Source organism: Daktulosphaira vitifoliae, unplaced genomic scaffold (assembly GCF_025091365.1).
Source record: "Daktulosphaira vitifoliae isolate Bord-2020 unplaced genomic scaffold, ASM2509136v1 Scaffold_5, whole genome shotgun sequence".
NCBI classification, from domain to species: Eukaryota; Metazoa; Arthropoda; class Insecta; order Hemiptera; family Phylloxeridae; genus Daktulosphaira; species Daktulosphaira vitifoliae.
In genome coordinates this window covers 10,712,566-10,729,861 of record NW_026099576.1, presented here as the reverse complement: position 1 = coordinate 10,729,861, position 17,296 = coordinate 10,712,566, and the positions used below count along the sequence as shown (strand labels likewise).

The following is a 17,296-nucleotide window of genomic DNA, read 5'->3' as shown; positions in this document are numbered from 1 at the left end:
CATAAAAAATTACAGATCATAGGAAAAATCAAATTACTAATTTTAATTCAGCGCAAAAATTGTTATAGAAAAAGTATATTTTTGTCACTAATGAAAATTCCTCTAAACCAATGTATTCATATTTAACAAAAAACTATTTTCTGAAAATGTTTGTATTAAGACTATTAATTTTTATACATAATTGTCACAGAAGTAATGAAATATAGAACAGCTTTATGATTTCTTACAATTACTCTGTAAAAATTAAATGATTAAATTATTGAGTATTAATTTCATACTAAATTTAATTACTATCATGAGTATTTATTTTTATATTAAATATATAAAAATATTTCTGCGCTACTATATATGTTAATAACAATTTTGGATCCTTATAAAATGACTTAAACAAAATTTAAAAATGCATATAAATCCGCTCTCTAGCTATCATCTACCAAAAAATAGTATGTCTATTTTTTGCACTTTAAAAATGTTGATTTGTCTATTATCTATAACTGTAATTTAAAAATCTATTCCCAAAAATCTTCAAGATTCAATGATTTAAAATAGCACATTAATCATAAAATTTGAACTCATTACAATAACAAGAACACTTTGGATATTTTTATAAGTAAAATTACTTGTTTATTATAAGTTTGAAATTTTATTTTTTTTAGAAGTAGAGCAAGATAGATTTAAATGAAATTATTTAGTATTGTATGCACAAATATATTCTACAATTTTTATATTTATTTTAGATAAAAATTATTGATAGTTCAAATATAGCATTATATAATTATCATAAAAACGCCTCAAAATTTGCCACAATTACTTCTTCATTAGCATAACTGTTAATGAAATGGTCTATAGTTTATATAAAATAATTAATTTTTATATAACAAATATTGCACAGTTTTTTAATATTTATTTATTAATTTTATGAAACGTCTTGTTAACTTAAATGAACAATCTATATACTAAAATAAAAAATATATTGTTAACATGTATGGATATATACCATAAAATAATCAATCAAATCTAACCAATAAAAAAATAATATTATAAGGAAAAATGATGCTTTTATTTATACAATAATTTTATGAAATATATTTCTTTGTACGAAAAATAAAACAAAACACCTTAATTTTTACATAAAAAATTCAATTGTAATAATTAAATTTTTATTTTTGTAAAATTGTAGTTTTGTTTGTGTGATATATGTTACTATAAAAACAAATTTGAAAAAACAAATAAATGGCTCAATGTAGAAACTCATTAAAGGCTATTTTTATAATTTTATTTTATTTGTTGTGTTCGCCATTTAATTTACATTCGTATGATATAAATTTTTTCAAAATGCCATAAAATATGGTATTTTTAATATCAAGTTCATATTTTATAATAAACAATCATGATGATAAATTAAATGGAGAAAAATTAGATTGCTTTATTAGGGGTCATCGCTATTTACAGATACTCAGCGTTTAACGTCTACTATGAATTTTCGACAAATATGTTTTAAGTATGATAGTTTATATATACCATAATTTACATATATATAATATAAATATATTTATATTATAAATACATTAACTGGCAGAACTGAAAGCATATTTGTCAATAAAGACATAGTTGACGATCGTTAAGATTATTAATGACAGATTCGACAATATTAAATTTTACTTTGATTTTTATTCATTACGCGTATTGTTCAAATTAAATATTACCTATGAGCTGATGTTACCGATTAACTTAAAATTTTACAATCATGTTTCAAAATTTATTGTCATTCAATTGTAATTAATTAATTTTAAATAATTAAAGAAGATTAAAAATAAATATTCCGTGCTTCAAACATTATGATAAAATTAGATAAAATTTTTGTTTACTTCTAAAGCGGAGACTGAAACTGGTTTTATAAAAACTGGTTATAACAGTTTTTTTCGGTTTTGTTAATCAAAACCAATAATTTTTAAAAACTGTGTCTATGAACAGAAAGCGATTATTATTTAAAACCGGTTTTAAAAATCGATACATAAAACCGGCGACTGGTAAACTCATAAAATAAATATATTCATGTTCATTATTCAATGAAAAAAATTAATTAAAATGCAAAAAAAATTATCCGACTAGGAGAATCGAAATCGCGTCCTCCCCGACCGCACATCCGCTGCGTTACCATTCGGACAATATTACGCCATCAGTTTAAAGTGAAAAAATACTTTGTTTCAATAACGTCTTATTTTTTTATAATTTAATTTATTTGTTTATTTTTTTTTAATACCCCAAACTATTCATAAAAAAATCATCCATATTGTTTATGCTAATATTAAGTTCTAACTTAAAAATCCTATGGCATATAAATTAAATTTGAATTTACAAACTGAAGTAGATAACTTCGTTATTTAAACCTTTTAAGTAGAAAATTTTTACAAATATAAATGAATGCAAGATTTTGCAAGAGTATTGTGACAAGACTCACAACAAGAACAAGATTTTATGGGCAAGACCAAGAACAAGAACAAGACTAAATAAGCAAGACCAAGAACAAGAACAAGACTAGATTTGCAAGACCAAAACCAAGACCAAGACTGAGTTAGCAAAGCAAGACCAAGACCAAGACTGAGCTATCAAGAACAAGACTATGACCAAGACTTTGACAGTCTTGGTCTTGTTCTTGTTTTGCTCATCACTAATTATGAATAAGAAATATCTTCAAACGAGGGGGACTACAGTGATGGGGTCCTTGATATTTATTAAAGTTATTGAATGAGATAAAAATAAAATGATTTAAATATTTTTTTTCTAATTTAAAACTTTTTGTAGGATATTTTAAAATAAACTAAAATATATAATCGAAAATATTAATACAAAAATAGCATACGGTAGTCATTTTCACCATGAAGACAAAATAACGTCCACCATTTTTTTTCCATAATAAAGTACATTACATTAGCTTTAATTTAAGATATATATAAAAGTGTCAAACTTTCCGGAACACTTTCAAAAGTTAAGTTGAAAAAGTAAATTTTTTGTGAAAAAGTTGTCATTTTAAATCCCCCCCTGTNATTTTTTGTGAAAAAGTTGTCATTTTAAATCCCCCTCTGTAGGCAGGTGAAGGGTTAAATTTATAAAAAAAATTATACCAATAGATAATTATTTATATAGATAATTATATCTACTTTTTTATAATACTTTTAGCTTCGATGCGAAGCTGAGAAGGTATTAATTTTACTATGATGTGTTTTTTTTTTTATTTTTTTTTTTGTGTCTGTGAACGCTCAATCTCAGCTCTCGCTGGACCGATTTTGATGAACAATATGTCAAAAGATCACAAATCGTATCTAGTCGAAGACATTACCCTCAAAAATTGAAAAAAATTCCCTCGTTCCCCGTAAACGGGGGAAATCCCCCAAAAAATTACAAATTTAAAAATCGCTAATTTTCGATATTTTTTCAATTTTTTTTACTTAAAATTGCCATAACTTTTTTAAAAATGACCGAATCAATATAATTTTTTTTTTTATAGATACCTTAGATAATTACCTATCATTTTATATATTTTTGTGAACATTTGACCCTTTAACAGCCCAAAGGATGGGGTTTCAAAATGGTAACTTTTTTACAAAAAATTAACTTTTTCAACTTAACTTTTGAAAATGTTCCGGAAAGACTGACAATTTTATATATACCTTAAATTAAAGCTAATGTAATATACTTTAATTTGAAAAAAAAAAATTTGACCTCTGGACTTGTCTTCATGGTGAAAATGACTACCGTATGCAAAAATATGCTATTTTTGTGAAAAAATTCTTGATATTATATTTTACATTTTTTAACATTATGTTGCTATAACTTTTTAAAAAATGCATGAATCAACTTTATTCTTTAATGATAAATACTTTATATATACTTCTTTCATTCGACATACTTTTTTTTAAAATCGGACCATTTCCCTTTATACAGGGGGGGTGCAAACCTTTTAAAATGCGTATAGAAAGTAGAACTTTTTCAACTTAACTTTTGAAAATGTTCCGGAAAGACTGACACTTTTATATATATCTTAAATTAAAGCTTATGTAATATACTTTAATTTGAAAAAAAAAAATTTGACCTCTGGACTTGTCTTCGTGGTGAAAACGGACATCAAAGTTAAAGAAAAACGTACGATTTCCGTGAAAAAAATCTCGATTTTATATGTTATATTATTTAATTTATATTTTATATAACTTTTGGAAAAATGTATGGATCAATATTATTATTTTTTTATAATAAATATTTATATACCCCTTTCATCTGGCACGCTTTTTTTGTAAATCGGATCATACCCCTTTAACAAGGGGGGTCAAAACTTTAAACATGCGTATTGTTACTACGATATTTTCAATTTAATTTTTGAAAGTATTCCGGAAATACTGACACTTTTAAATATATCTTAAATTAAAGCTTATGTAATATACTTTAATGTGAAAAAAAAAAATTTGACCTCTGGATTTGTCTTCATGGTAAAAATGACTACCGTATGCAAAAATATGCTATTTTTGTGTTAAAATTCTGGGTTTTGTATTTTATTTTATTTTAAAATACCTGACAAGGGGAGTACAGATTTTCATAAATATTATATAAATTAAAATTGATATAGTATAGATAGTTAAACTTATTTAAATATGTTTGTTTCTTTTAAGTCGAGAAAAATAACTTTGAAATTTGAACTAGCTTAAATAGCCAATTTTTCAACCGCCGGAAGCAACGTACGGTTGCCGAGTTGGTAAAATTTATGTTTTACACGCTTGGGGTACGAGGTTCCAACCCGCATATGGCAATGAATTTTTTGCATTTTTTCTTAATTCTTTTTAAGTTAGTATAAATTTTAACTCGTTTGATTTTTATCACATTTAGATTCAATAACTTCAATAAAGATCAAGGATCCCATCACTTTAGTCGCCCCTTGCAAGAAGAAATTTCTTATTCGTATTAAAATTATTTTACTATATTTTAAGTTTTCGCTTCGATGCAAAGCCGAGAAGATATTTTTTTGTGACTATCATTTATTTTCTCTGCTCTAACTTGACCTACTTTTTTCAACAATACGTCAAATTACTACAATTCGTATCTAGTTGAAGATATTACTCTCAAAAATTGAAAAAAAAATTCTAATTTATCAATTAAACAGTTAGTTATTACATCGTCTCCATAAAGACAATTAAAATCATTAATTTCTAATGTTTTCAAAATATTTATTAACGAATGAAGTTTGATATGATAGGTTTCAACTACAAAATTAAATCATTTTACTTTGTAATTTAATAATTTTATTACTCTGTTTGTGTGTGCTACTATTAGACTATAATATTCAAATTTTTTTCTAACGTGTTGCTATATAAATCATTTCTAAAAAAAATGATTGTTTTTTCTCCTGAATTAACAATTGATTTTTACAAATATAATCAAATTTTATAATAAACTCAATTGAGTAAATCTTTTTAACAACTTTGTTTTGATTGGTACATTTAGTTAAAGTAAATCATTAAAATTAATTAAGTTCTCAATATTTCAATTATAGAATCTTTTCAACAAACAACAAAAGTTCCTAGGAAATTATTACTATTACTTCTATTTAAGTTATCTATTACCATAAAAATGCAAAAAAATATTGAGCTTTTCTGATAAATTTACAATAAATAGTAATTATAAAACTTTCTGACTGCATATTGATCTTAACGATACAATTTTTTTAATTGTCATAAAATTTTCTATTTAATTATGTCAATGTCAAACTTACCAATTGAGCTAAAAGTTATGGTAAAATAAATTTTTTTTTTTTTTTATAAACATTTACAACAATCAACTTTAAACGATTAACAAAATTGGTTAAATATGTCATTTTCCTTATTTTTAACTTATTAATAATCAAATTAATATTAAATATTATATCAAATCAGTATTAATTTAAAACAATTTTTTTTGTTCTTAATTATTTTTTTTTATATGTAAAAACTATTTTTTAATAATATTAAAACTTAGAAGTTATAGAAAAAGTCTAATTGCACATTTTAAAACATCGCGAAAAGTTGATTTAGAATAGTATATTTTTGTTTCTGATGGAAGTTCCTTGTAGTCCAGTGTATAAAACTTATAACTTTGTTAATTGTTATAACTTTATCAAAAATGACCAAATCAGTATATTTTTTTTTATTTAGATGCATGTCTTTATCTATCATTTGGTTTTTTTTATAAATCTAACCCTTTACCTGCCCACAAGAGGGATTCAAAATATTAACTTTTTTTTTTTTAGTTAAAGTAAATCATTAAAATTAATTCAGTTCTGGATATTTCAATAGTAGAATCTTTTTAAATATCAAAAATTACTTAGAAATGATTACTATGATTTCTATTTAAGTGTTCTATTACGATAAAAATGCAAAAAATAATGAGTTTTTCTGATAAATTTACAATAAATAATAATTATAAAACTTTCTGACTGCATATTAATCTTAAAAATAACATTGTTTTAATTCTCATAAAATTTTCTATTTAATGATTCATTCTAGTCAACGAAGGAGTAATTTTGCAGAATAGCAGAAAAAATTCCCAACAAACTTTTTTTTTTTTTGTTTTAATTAGGCAATTGGTGGATTATTCCAAAAGCAACATCAACTCTTATTTCTTTAATTATATCATGATTAGTAGTTCTTTGATTTTAAAATATAATATTTGAATATATACTAATTATAATTATTAAATTTAGTATGAAATTGATATTTAATATTGTAATTTAAACGGAGAAATTATAAAAATAATAAAGAAGTTATATTTTGCTTTACTTTTACGTGTATAAAAATTTAAAGGGCTTGATACAATAATTTTCAATAAAAACTGTTTGTTACTATAAAAAAATGCACTGGACTACAAGGAACTTTCATCAGAAGCAAAAATATACTTTTCTAAATCAACTTTTCGCGTTGTTTTCAAATCTGCAAGTAGACTATTTCTATCACTTCTAATTTTTTATATTATTACTAATTATATATATAAAATAATAATTAAAAGAAAAAAAAATTTGTTTTCAAATTATTACTGATTTGATTTTTAATATGTTAAAAATAATCAGTCCAAATTTTCAATTTTAACCTATTTTTTTGGTTCTTTAAAGTTGATGAAAAATTTTTGATAAAGATTTATGAAAGTTTATAGTAAAATAAATTGAATATATTACCATAACTTTTAGCTCAATTACAAGTTTAAAATTGACATCTAGGCCAGTCAACAAAGGAAAAATTGCGGAAAAAATTTTGTTTTTTTAAAAGTTGAATTAAAATATGTATAATGACATACTAATAGTCCTCAAGATTGGAATTGAGCTTTTTTTTTAAATCCTCGCAAAAGTTCAAAAATATGAGCTTTCTTAATTTTCTCAAAAAAAAATATTTAACTTACAAAAAAAAGTTTCGCACAAAAGTTGTTTAAAAGACAATTATAAATAAAAATATAATCTTATATTTTTTCATTTAAACAAATATTTTTCGAGTTACATTACATTTAATATGAGTAATAAAATTTATATTCCATTTTTTTCATTTTACGGTTACTTTTTATCATGTTATACTTACATTAGACACAATGTTATAAATGCATATGTGTGTATGTGTGAGTTTATTTATTTATTGTATCATTAAAGTGTAGTGTATATTGAGATACAACCGATAGAGTAGGTAATTGATTTGACGCTATATTATTTAAACCCAACTAAACGCTAAATTGTACATTCCGAAATAACAATCATATTATGTCAATTGCCACCGGAATATCTGGTAATATTTTTCTTTTTCTTTGCCTTAATCCCAACTACTTGGGGTCGGGCACCCTTATCCTAAGATTCCACTTGACACGATCTCCCACATCTTCTACGCTCACATCAGCTGTCCTCAAATCGCATTCAATAGCATCCCTCCATCTCTTTTTTGGTCTTCCTCTATCTCTTCTTCCTTCAACATTCATTTCTATAACTGTTCTTACAGCTTTCGATTCTTCTTTCCTCATACCATGACTAAACAATCTAAGTCTATTTTCTGTCATCTTATCCACGATTGACGCAACACCTATACTTCCTCTTATATGCTCGTTCCTTATCCTATCTTCTCTAGTCACTCCACTCATCCAACTAAGCATTCTCATCTCTGCTACACTTATTCTCTGCTCTACTTTCTTATCAACCGCCCAACACTATTAACCATACATCATAGCTGGCCTCACAATTTCATACTAAATTTAAAAACTATAATTAGTATTTATTCATATATTATATTTTAAAATCAAAGAACTACTAATCAGGATATAATTAAAGAAATAAGAGTTCATGTTGCTTTTAAAATATTTCACCAATTTCTCTAAAGGAAACACTATCTACAGATTTGCATCGAAGCGTTTCTTATGATAGTGATTTTAATCACTGTCAGATATCATCTATACTTGTCCCATCTATGCCTCGTCCACACTGTACCTCGACCCCACTGTACCTCGACCCCACTGTGCTACCGTTTTTTTAAACCAATTTTGCACTGTAGTTAATTCAGAAATTATATATTTTTTTATCATCTTTAATTTTAAATACATCTTTACTAATTAGTAGAAACGAATATTAAAAAAAAATGATAAAAAAAAGTATATTTTTCTCATTGATATAAATTCTTTTTAGACGAGTGTATTTATTCATAATTAACAAAAACTTATTTTCTGAAAATTATTGCTTCAATTTGTATGCAATATGCCATAGAAGTAACAAAATATATAACAACTTAATAATTTTTTATAATTTCTCCGTAAAATTTACAATATTAAATTATTAAATATCAATATCATTCTAAGATTAATTACTATAATTAAAACAATAAATTACTTAGTATTTATTTATATATTGAACTTATAAATCAAAGAACTACTAATCAGGATATAAATAAGGAAATAGGAGTTGATGTTGCTTTTGGAAGAATCCACCAATTTCTTAAAATATTACATTATGTTCAGATTTGTATCAAAGCGTTTCTTATTGTAGCGATTTTAATCACTTTCAGATATATTTTTACACTATGCCACGTTCCCCACTTTACTGCGCTACCGTTTTTATAATATTAATTTTAGTTATTTTATTATAATCTTCATAAAGCTGTTATCAATTGTACATAAATAACTAAATATATTCAATGTCTTGCGTGCATTCTAATTAATATAAAGTAAAAAATGTACGTATTTCATTTAATTATTTTATTAGTTATCAAAGTTTAATCAACATAGATAGGATGAAGTTATTAAAACAATTTTCAATTAATGTATCATTACAAAAACAAATTTTAGATATGATTTTTTAAAGAACCAATTATTGTAACAAAGTACCTTAACTAGACTATACTTTGTTATATTTACATTTTATGATCAATTAAATAACTTATATTTAATACATTTATTATACGTTCAGTAAGAATTCATTTTTTTATAAATTATCTATTAAAAATTTATAGTTTCGGTATTTATTTGGTTTTTATTCAAGTTAATCAAATAATTAATAAACGCAAGTATACAAATTTTAATATTATTTTTCTTTCTTTTACCAATAAAATATATTTTTNTATTTATTTGGTTTTTATTCAAGTTAATCAAATAATTAATAAACGCAAGTATACAAATTTTAATATTATTTTTCTTTCTTTTACCAATAAAATATATTTTTGCTATTAATGATAAAATAATTGGAAACATGATTTAATATAATATGTAATCAAATTATTAATTATTCTTTCTTATCCTTTTACCACATCCGTAATTAATTACATTAGCGTATAATTTTAAATGTATGATAACTATAATAATTCTTACTGAAAATGTCCTTCAATTATTACGAATTGATGTATAAATTGTATGTATATTATTTATAGAATAATGGGAGTCTTAAATAATTTTATATTATTCAGGATTCACCTACTAAATTATTTTTCAAATAAAATTAAAATCAAAATTCTTTGTTTTTCTTTCTAGTTTTATTTTTTGATATATTTTTTTTATTAATTGAGATATACTGTATTATTATATTATGTTCAAAAAACTTTTTTGAGACATAACAAAAAAAAATCCATTTTATTTTAAAAAGTTCGCTGGGAGTTAAATTTTTTACCACTCGTTTTTACAATTTACAATTTTTCTTTTTGAAGTTGAATATCTTTTTATAATATTATCGGGGGTATATAAATTATTTCAATGTAATAATAATTCTTTTTGCATTTTCAGAGTTTAAAACACTTGACTTCACTATGTACATACTTCATATTTAAGTAATTTTTATGGCTTTACTTTATGAAGCAACATGATCGTAAACTGTATTCGGGTGGAGTTATACTTTTTTCTTAGGAAGAGCATATAAAATAAACTTGATGTGCAAAAACAAGACACAAAACGATTATGATTCAATTGCTTCCAATTCGAAAGGGGGTGGTTGGACGTCAAAATGTTTAATAACAGTCATAACAACGCAAAAACTTCCAAAATACTGATTCCATAAGTTTTACATTTATTTAAACATTATTCATTTTTAATTTTGTATTGAAAGTAATTCATGAGGATAATAAAAATATTAATTACAATTAATATTCCCCTAAATACTTTGAATTACTTACAATTTTTTTTAATTGTACAAATATTTCAAATTAATTAAAGTACTCTTATTCATTTTTATAGAATACATTTTTAAGGAAGTTAAATTATTTAAATAACTAATTGCAAGCATACATTTTTAATTGTTAATATCAACTAAATGAAAAACATGTATTTAAACCTGTCACTCTTAAATTTAGAAGATTAAAAAACAAATTCATCCAAACAATGACAAAGATATTATAGTTGATATAATTATATCATCATAAAAATAAATTTTGGTAGGTAGAGTGATCAGCAATTAAGAAAACAGATCAATTGTTATGAACAATGAGAACAATAGATACTTGTTTTCTTATTTACTGAACATTCTATATAACATTCTGTATTTAATATTCTTCGTAATGAATGTTGTGAATATTATATTAATTAGTTATCAGATATCTATATACAAAATAATTAGCCTATTATTAAAAATAAAATACTTATTTTAAATCAAGACATGAGTGAATTTCAAAGACTACCAAATTTTTGTTAGACAATATAAATTTTAATTTTAGTTCTTTTACTTCAAAATTGTTAAAAGTTTCAATTCTTCAAATCTCTTGAATTATAAATGAATTACATTATTTATTTTTATTTTCTAGTTGAAATGTGTGTCATTAGTGATTTATGACTGGTTTTGGATGAAAAAAGTTATTAACAAATAGAGCTATTTAAAAATAACAAAATTCACTATAACTATACAAAAAAAAACCTCACAATAGACGTATATTATATTGTATATAATCATTGTGGTTAGTAACCATGTTACTCTATCTACTTGTTTAGCTCAAAGTAACGTTATCTCTATTTAAATGGGACGCCACTGTAAATTTTCACCACAAGTAACTTAACTTTGTAAGAAGACACGCATAGCAATGACTTTTTCAAATTGTATAAATTTTATTTTGGTAAGGGTTTTTTTATGTATAGTACATTAAAAAACTAAATATTTAAACATCAACCAATATTATTTTATTTTAAGTTAATATTAAAATTGTATAGGTGTTGAACGTATTTAGTTACTCTTCAACCAATGCATATTTGGCTGAAATTTTTCAAAGCAATAAAATTGTACCGGATGTTTTAACTAACGCACCAAAAAATAAAACAGAAGTGAGAATTATTATTAAATATACTTTCCATTTTAAAATTTCTAATAAAAAATGGTTATTTAAAATAGGTTACTTATACAAGTGGTGTTAAAGCAGATTTAGGTAACGAACTTACTCCGACTCAAGTGAAAGATTCGCCAAAAGTAGAATGGGATGCCAGTCCTGATACATTCTTTACTCTTTGTTTAGTTGGTATTATATTTTTTCTATAATTAATGGAGAGCGAGGTTCGTTGTTACAGAGAGTTAATTATAAAAATAGAAATAGTTTTAGTTTTATTAAATAAATAATAATTATTCAAATTATTATACCACCAATTATTTCCATGAAAATAATCTGTTTGTCAAAATAGTACAAATTTTATGTTCAAATATCTAAAATAACTAACCTGCTGTTAAATAATTCAGATTCCATTGCTTTTAATGCGTAGAAAATTACTAACATACAAAGATTCTTAATTTTCAAGCAATTTTTTTTTTTTTTTACTAAAAGTTATTTCAATTTCATAAAATTACAACTTTAGAAAAAAATCATTAATTATTAAAAATCAGATTAAACATGAATTTAAAAGGACCCTACTCCCTACATTTTCCATTAATAAGTACCATTCGTCAATAGTAAAAATTTGTCACGGTTATTTATAGAAGTTCAATATATAGTTATAATAAGTATAAGATATAATGTTCAATTCTTTTAGACTGTTAGACTCTTGGTTACAAAATATTAAACTAATAAAATATTATAAAAATTTTAGTTTTGGGAGACATTGGGGAAGTTTTCTCTAAGATGAAATTATGCCTTGTTTACTTTATTATACTACGACAAAGATGCAAAAAGTTGGAACCCAATGTGACTTAAAAAAATATATATGTAAATGAATGCAATTCCGTACCTCAATTATAGCAAAGAATGTTAATTTAAAATACGAATTGAAAGATCAAAATGATTATTTTATTTTATATACAAAAGTTCTGTTTACAATAACAAATAATTGTTGTTGTATAATATATAATAAAAATAATTGAATAATATGCTATTAAACAATTGTTTTATAACATATTGGATTTGTTTTATTTATATAGATCCGGATGCCCCAAGTCGCAAAGAACCAACCAATAGAGAGTTCTTGCATTGGCTTGTGACCAATATACCAGGAAGTGATATTAACAAAGGTGACGTTCTTGCTGAATACGTTGGTTCAGCACCTCCTCCATCTACAGGTAACGCATTCATTTTAGGGAAAAAATTATAGCTGAAAAAAATATTTTTTATTGCATTTATGGTAAAAGACACACTTGTCTAAAGTGTAGTAAAAGTGAAAATTTTAACGTTATTTTTACAGGTATAATAACTCTACGCTGGTAATAAAATTCAATTTTAATTAATGAAAGTTGTAGAATAATAATGACGCTAACGTTTTGAAATATTATCTAATATTAAATTATTTAAGGTATAAGTTTATCAAGTTCAAACAACCTGTAGTCATTTTACTATATATAATTATGCGCTAATTATCTAAGAATAAATATTGGTTATAAGATACAGTAAAGTACATAAAGTAAAATAGTTTTTCGTTAATAACTAGCCCAATTTAATGAAATTTAACCAATAGGGTAGAGCAAATTTTTTGAGATGATTTTGTTGTCCCTGTACTCATGCCTATGATTATTAATTTGGACTAATAGACTTAATAGAGTTGCAATATGATGACCGATCCAACACAAACTTTATCGTTGGAAGAAAATCCAAATCTTCTAAGTTATAATGCAAAATAATTAATTGCTATAAAGTGTTAAGAACTCTCAATCATCGATGTTAAACAGTGAAATAGTTATGATGAAAAGGTGGTAGACTTCCAACAGATATCATTATAAGTCATTATTATAATTTTTTTTAATTATTAAGGTAACAAATTAATGACAAATTTATATGATATACTTTCCAGGACTTCATAGATATGTATTTCTCGTTTATAAACAACCTTCAAAATTGAAATTTGATGAAACTTCTATCACTAACAAGTAATATTTGAAGAATAATTAATACTAATATATTACTTTATAATTAAATATTAAACATATACAACTGTTACACTTATATTTCAGCTCATTTAAGGGGCGTGAAAAATTTTCAATCCAAAGGTTTGCTCAAAAAAATAACTTAGGATATCCTATTGGAGGTAATTTTTATGAAGCACAATTTGATAATTATGCCATAGTAGTATACAAAAAATTAGGAATTCCTCAAGAAAAAATTGATAAAATGTTAGAATACAAAAAATCAAACTAAGAAACCTTATTTTTTTAATGTTTTAAATTATTAAAAATTAGTGACGTATTTAAACTATTTTTATTTTATTTGTTTTTTTATACAAAACACTGGTAAAGTAAATTGTCTTTTTGATTAAAATATTTAGTTTTTTTATACTGAAATAATAGCTCGAATAAAAGAAATAATATAAATGTTGAAACTGTTATTAGTATTTCTTAGTTATTTAATGATGTTTATAACAAATAATTGAATATTTTATTTACAAAAAACTTAGCTATAATAAAATATAATTAAACTATATTAGCAAAATTATTAATTATGCTAATTTCTAAATTTAAGTAATATTATACGCATATTTTTATGCTTGTTAAAGACTTTACCCTTAAAAATTGAAAAAAAAACAACTATCACTTTTAAATATGTATGGACCTAACCAAATATTTTAATACTACATAAAACAATTATTTATTAAAATACTTTTTTTTGAAAACCTAACCAAAAACTTAATAACAGGAAAGATTTGAACACAATTATATTCATATACTCAACATAATTTTTCATATCAAATTTTGAAAATGTTCCAGAATATCTGCATTTTTTAAAAGTACGACATGATTAAAAATAAATTAAACCAATCAATAATTTGCTATATAAAATTGTCAGTAATAATTACAAAATACAATAATTATTAAGAAGTAATGTGTTTTCTTAAATTTTTATAAAATTTCGGAACGTTAGAACCTTTAAAGATTATGTCAACTTTATTTTTTTAAATGAAAACAAATGTTGTCCAAATGTTAATACCAACGAGTCATTCTGGATGAATTTTTGATAATTTTTTAATTAATATTCTAGAGTGATGTCTAAAGATGAGATGCAAGTGAAACCATTTTTATCATTAAATATTTCTTAGCCTTATTTCTCCTACCGATTAGGTTGACTCGTTAATAACTTTTAAAATATTGATCCAAAAAGTTTTAATAGACAAGTCACTTTCTTAATTAAATCATTATCAATTAAATAAGCTAGTTCATTGTGTATATTATCATATAAATATGTTAACATAGAACTAAAAGAAATCAATAAATATATTATTATTAATATTGTTTTTATTTGTTGATTAATTATGTGGTTCATGATGATTGAATCATTAAAATATTCTAAAAAATATAAAAAAGTTATGGCAGTTTTAAGTACAAAAAACATCCTTATAGAAGGTGATTTTTATTGCAAATATTACATTTTTTTTTAAATTTTGACAGCAATTTGCACATAGTAGATAAGATATCGGGACAAATTTTTTTATTTTATTTTATAGTACATAAAATAAGCTTTAATTTTATATAGTTTAAAGGACACAGTATTTCCGGAACACTTTCAAAAGTTAAGTTGAAAAAGTTCTATTTTTTATATTTTTATTTATTTAATGTTGTTACATTTGAATGACAAGTACCAATTGATATACCAATTTCATAGGCTACTTCTCAAACAGTCAATCGTCAGTCGTTTCTAATTTTTTTTTTTTTTTGTACAAGAGTAATAGTATAGTTGTTTTCGATGTTGATGGTTGCACAGGACGATTGTCATTTTTAATGAATATCCGACCATCTTTAAAACGTTTGAATCAGTAAAAAGTTACAAAATCTTAATGAAACATCCCCATAAACTAATTTAATTAGTTTCATAATCTAATTATTGTACACTACAATAATGATAATTATCTCTGGTTTATTTTGGTATAACAACATGTAGTATAATTATTAACATAAGTACTAAATATCACATATTTATAATCATCTAAGGAATGCTTTCTTTTAGGGTATTCAAAATAACCATTTTTAACACATGTTGTAAACCAGTTCCTTGCAATTCATTAACAACGCCCACACCAAGGCTTCTACCACAAGTAACCAATCACAAATAATGATACATCTCAGGAATTTCACTAGAGAACGCTGGTTTACTCCCCCAAAACTATAAAAAGGCCATTTTTCTTACATTTTTTTGTTGATTTTTATGTATGGAAAAAATTGTTGATATTCTTGGTCGACATTTTCCTACATAGTATCTGCGTCAGTAAAAGTAAATATATTGTCTCTATGACTTAGTTTTTTATTTGTTATGTTAAATGGTAAACATTATTTTTAGATGATTTATTAATATTTTATCCACAACAAGTCTTATTTATTTATTTTTACCCAAATATCTTCATAGAATTTTAATAATATATTTTTTACTTTATTCAAAAATTAGAAAACGTAAAGGTTTTTAATTTTATTGTGTCCTTCATTACTGTACAGCCTTAGATGTGCCGAAGAGAGTGAAGAAGCGTAATTTTATTTATTTAAATACAAAATGCGTTTTATAAGAGAATTAAATATTATTATGCCCTTCAGTTATGAACATCCTTAAATGTACCGATTTTTAAATTTGTAATTTTTTTGGATATCTTCCCCATTTGCGGGGAACGAGGGACATTTTTTCAATTTTTGAGGGTAATGTCTTTGATTAAATACGATTTGTGATCTTTTGACGTATCGTTGAAAGAAATCCGTTCGGTGAGAGCTGAGAAAAAGTGGTAACAGACATAAAAAAAAAAAACACATCATAGTAAAATTAATACTTTCTCAGCTTCGCATCGAAGCTAAAAACTATGAAAACCATTTAGTTTATGTTAAATCCTTATGCTAGGATTACTAATTAGTATAGTAAAATTAGGGAAGCAGGTCTTAAGTTCCAATATTTATCTAAATTAATTTTAGAAAAATATATTTTAGGCTTTTGAGTGTACTACAATATTAAAAAAAAAAGTTTAATTAAAAGATTATTTTATTATGTAGAATTATCAAAAAAGCATTCAATCTTTTTTTTATTTTAAATTTATAATATAATATATTATATTTTAAATGTCTATTTCATCTAGTATTATAATAATTAAATGTTCCTGTAATACTAGCTTAATTAATTTTTTTCCAAAGTATTATGAATAATTGTGATAGTTAGAGAAAATATATTTTTTTTCATTAGTTTGAATTTTTTACAAATTTAATATTATGTTAGTAATGAATTCTAATTAATTGTTACCCACAATTCGCTTGCCAATCAACCAAATTCCCTCATAATTTTTTATTTTATATTAAATTTTTTCTTATTTATATATTACAATTTTTTTTCAAATAATTTTCTACTGAATTCAATTTTAAAGAAAAAATTACGTGTTAATTCTAAGAGGAAAAAATTCCCTTTGG

At 23.6% G+C, this 17,296-nt stretch overlaps 1 protein-coding gene and 1 long non-coding RNA gene across 4 annotated transcripts; both read left to right on the top strand.

Annotated features, from left to right (window-relative positions):
- Positions 1–11,294: 11,294 nt before the first annotated feature.
- LOC126907067 (protein D3-like) lies at positions 11,295–16,163 on the top strand. Of its 2 annotated transcripts, XM_050688091.1 has the most exons (7): positions 11,295–11,573; positions 11,668–11,778; positions 11,846–11,969; positions 12,860–12,997; positions 13,723–13,798; positions 13,883–13,956; positions 15,867–16,163. In XM_050688091.1, exons 1-7 carry the CDS (start codon positions 11,541–11,543, stop codon positions 15,878–15,880), a joined length of 570 nt encoding a protein of 189 aa, XP_050544048.1. In that variant the 5' UTR covers positions 11,295–11,540; the 3' UTR covers positions 15,881–16,163. The 2 variants fall into 2 exon arrangements, with proteins under 2 accessions (XP_050544048.1, XP_050544047.1); XM_050688090.1 differs by lacking the exon at positions 15,867–16,163 and having other exon boundaries at positions 11,296–11,573; positions 13,883–14,259.
- LOC126907076 (uncharacterized) lies at positions 13,004–13,623 on the top strand. 2 transcript variants are annotated; one of them, XR_007704412.1, is made up of 2 exons: positions 13,004–13,326; positions 13,390–13,623. It is a non-coding gene; the product is annotated as an uncharacterized LOC126907076 (long non-coding RNA). The 2 variants fall into 2 exon arrangements; XR_007704411.1 differs by having other exon boundaries at positions 13,004–13,335.
- Positions 16,164–17,296: the final 1,133 nt, after the last annotated feature.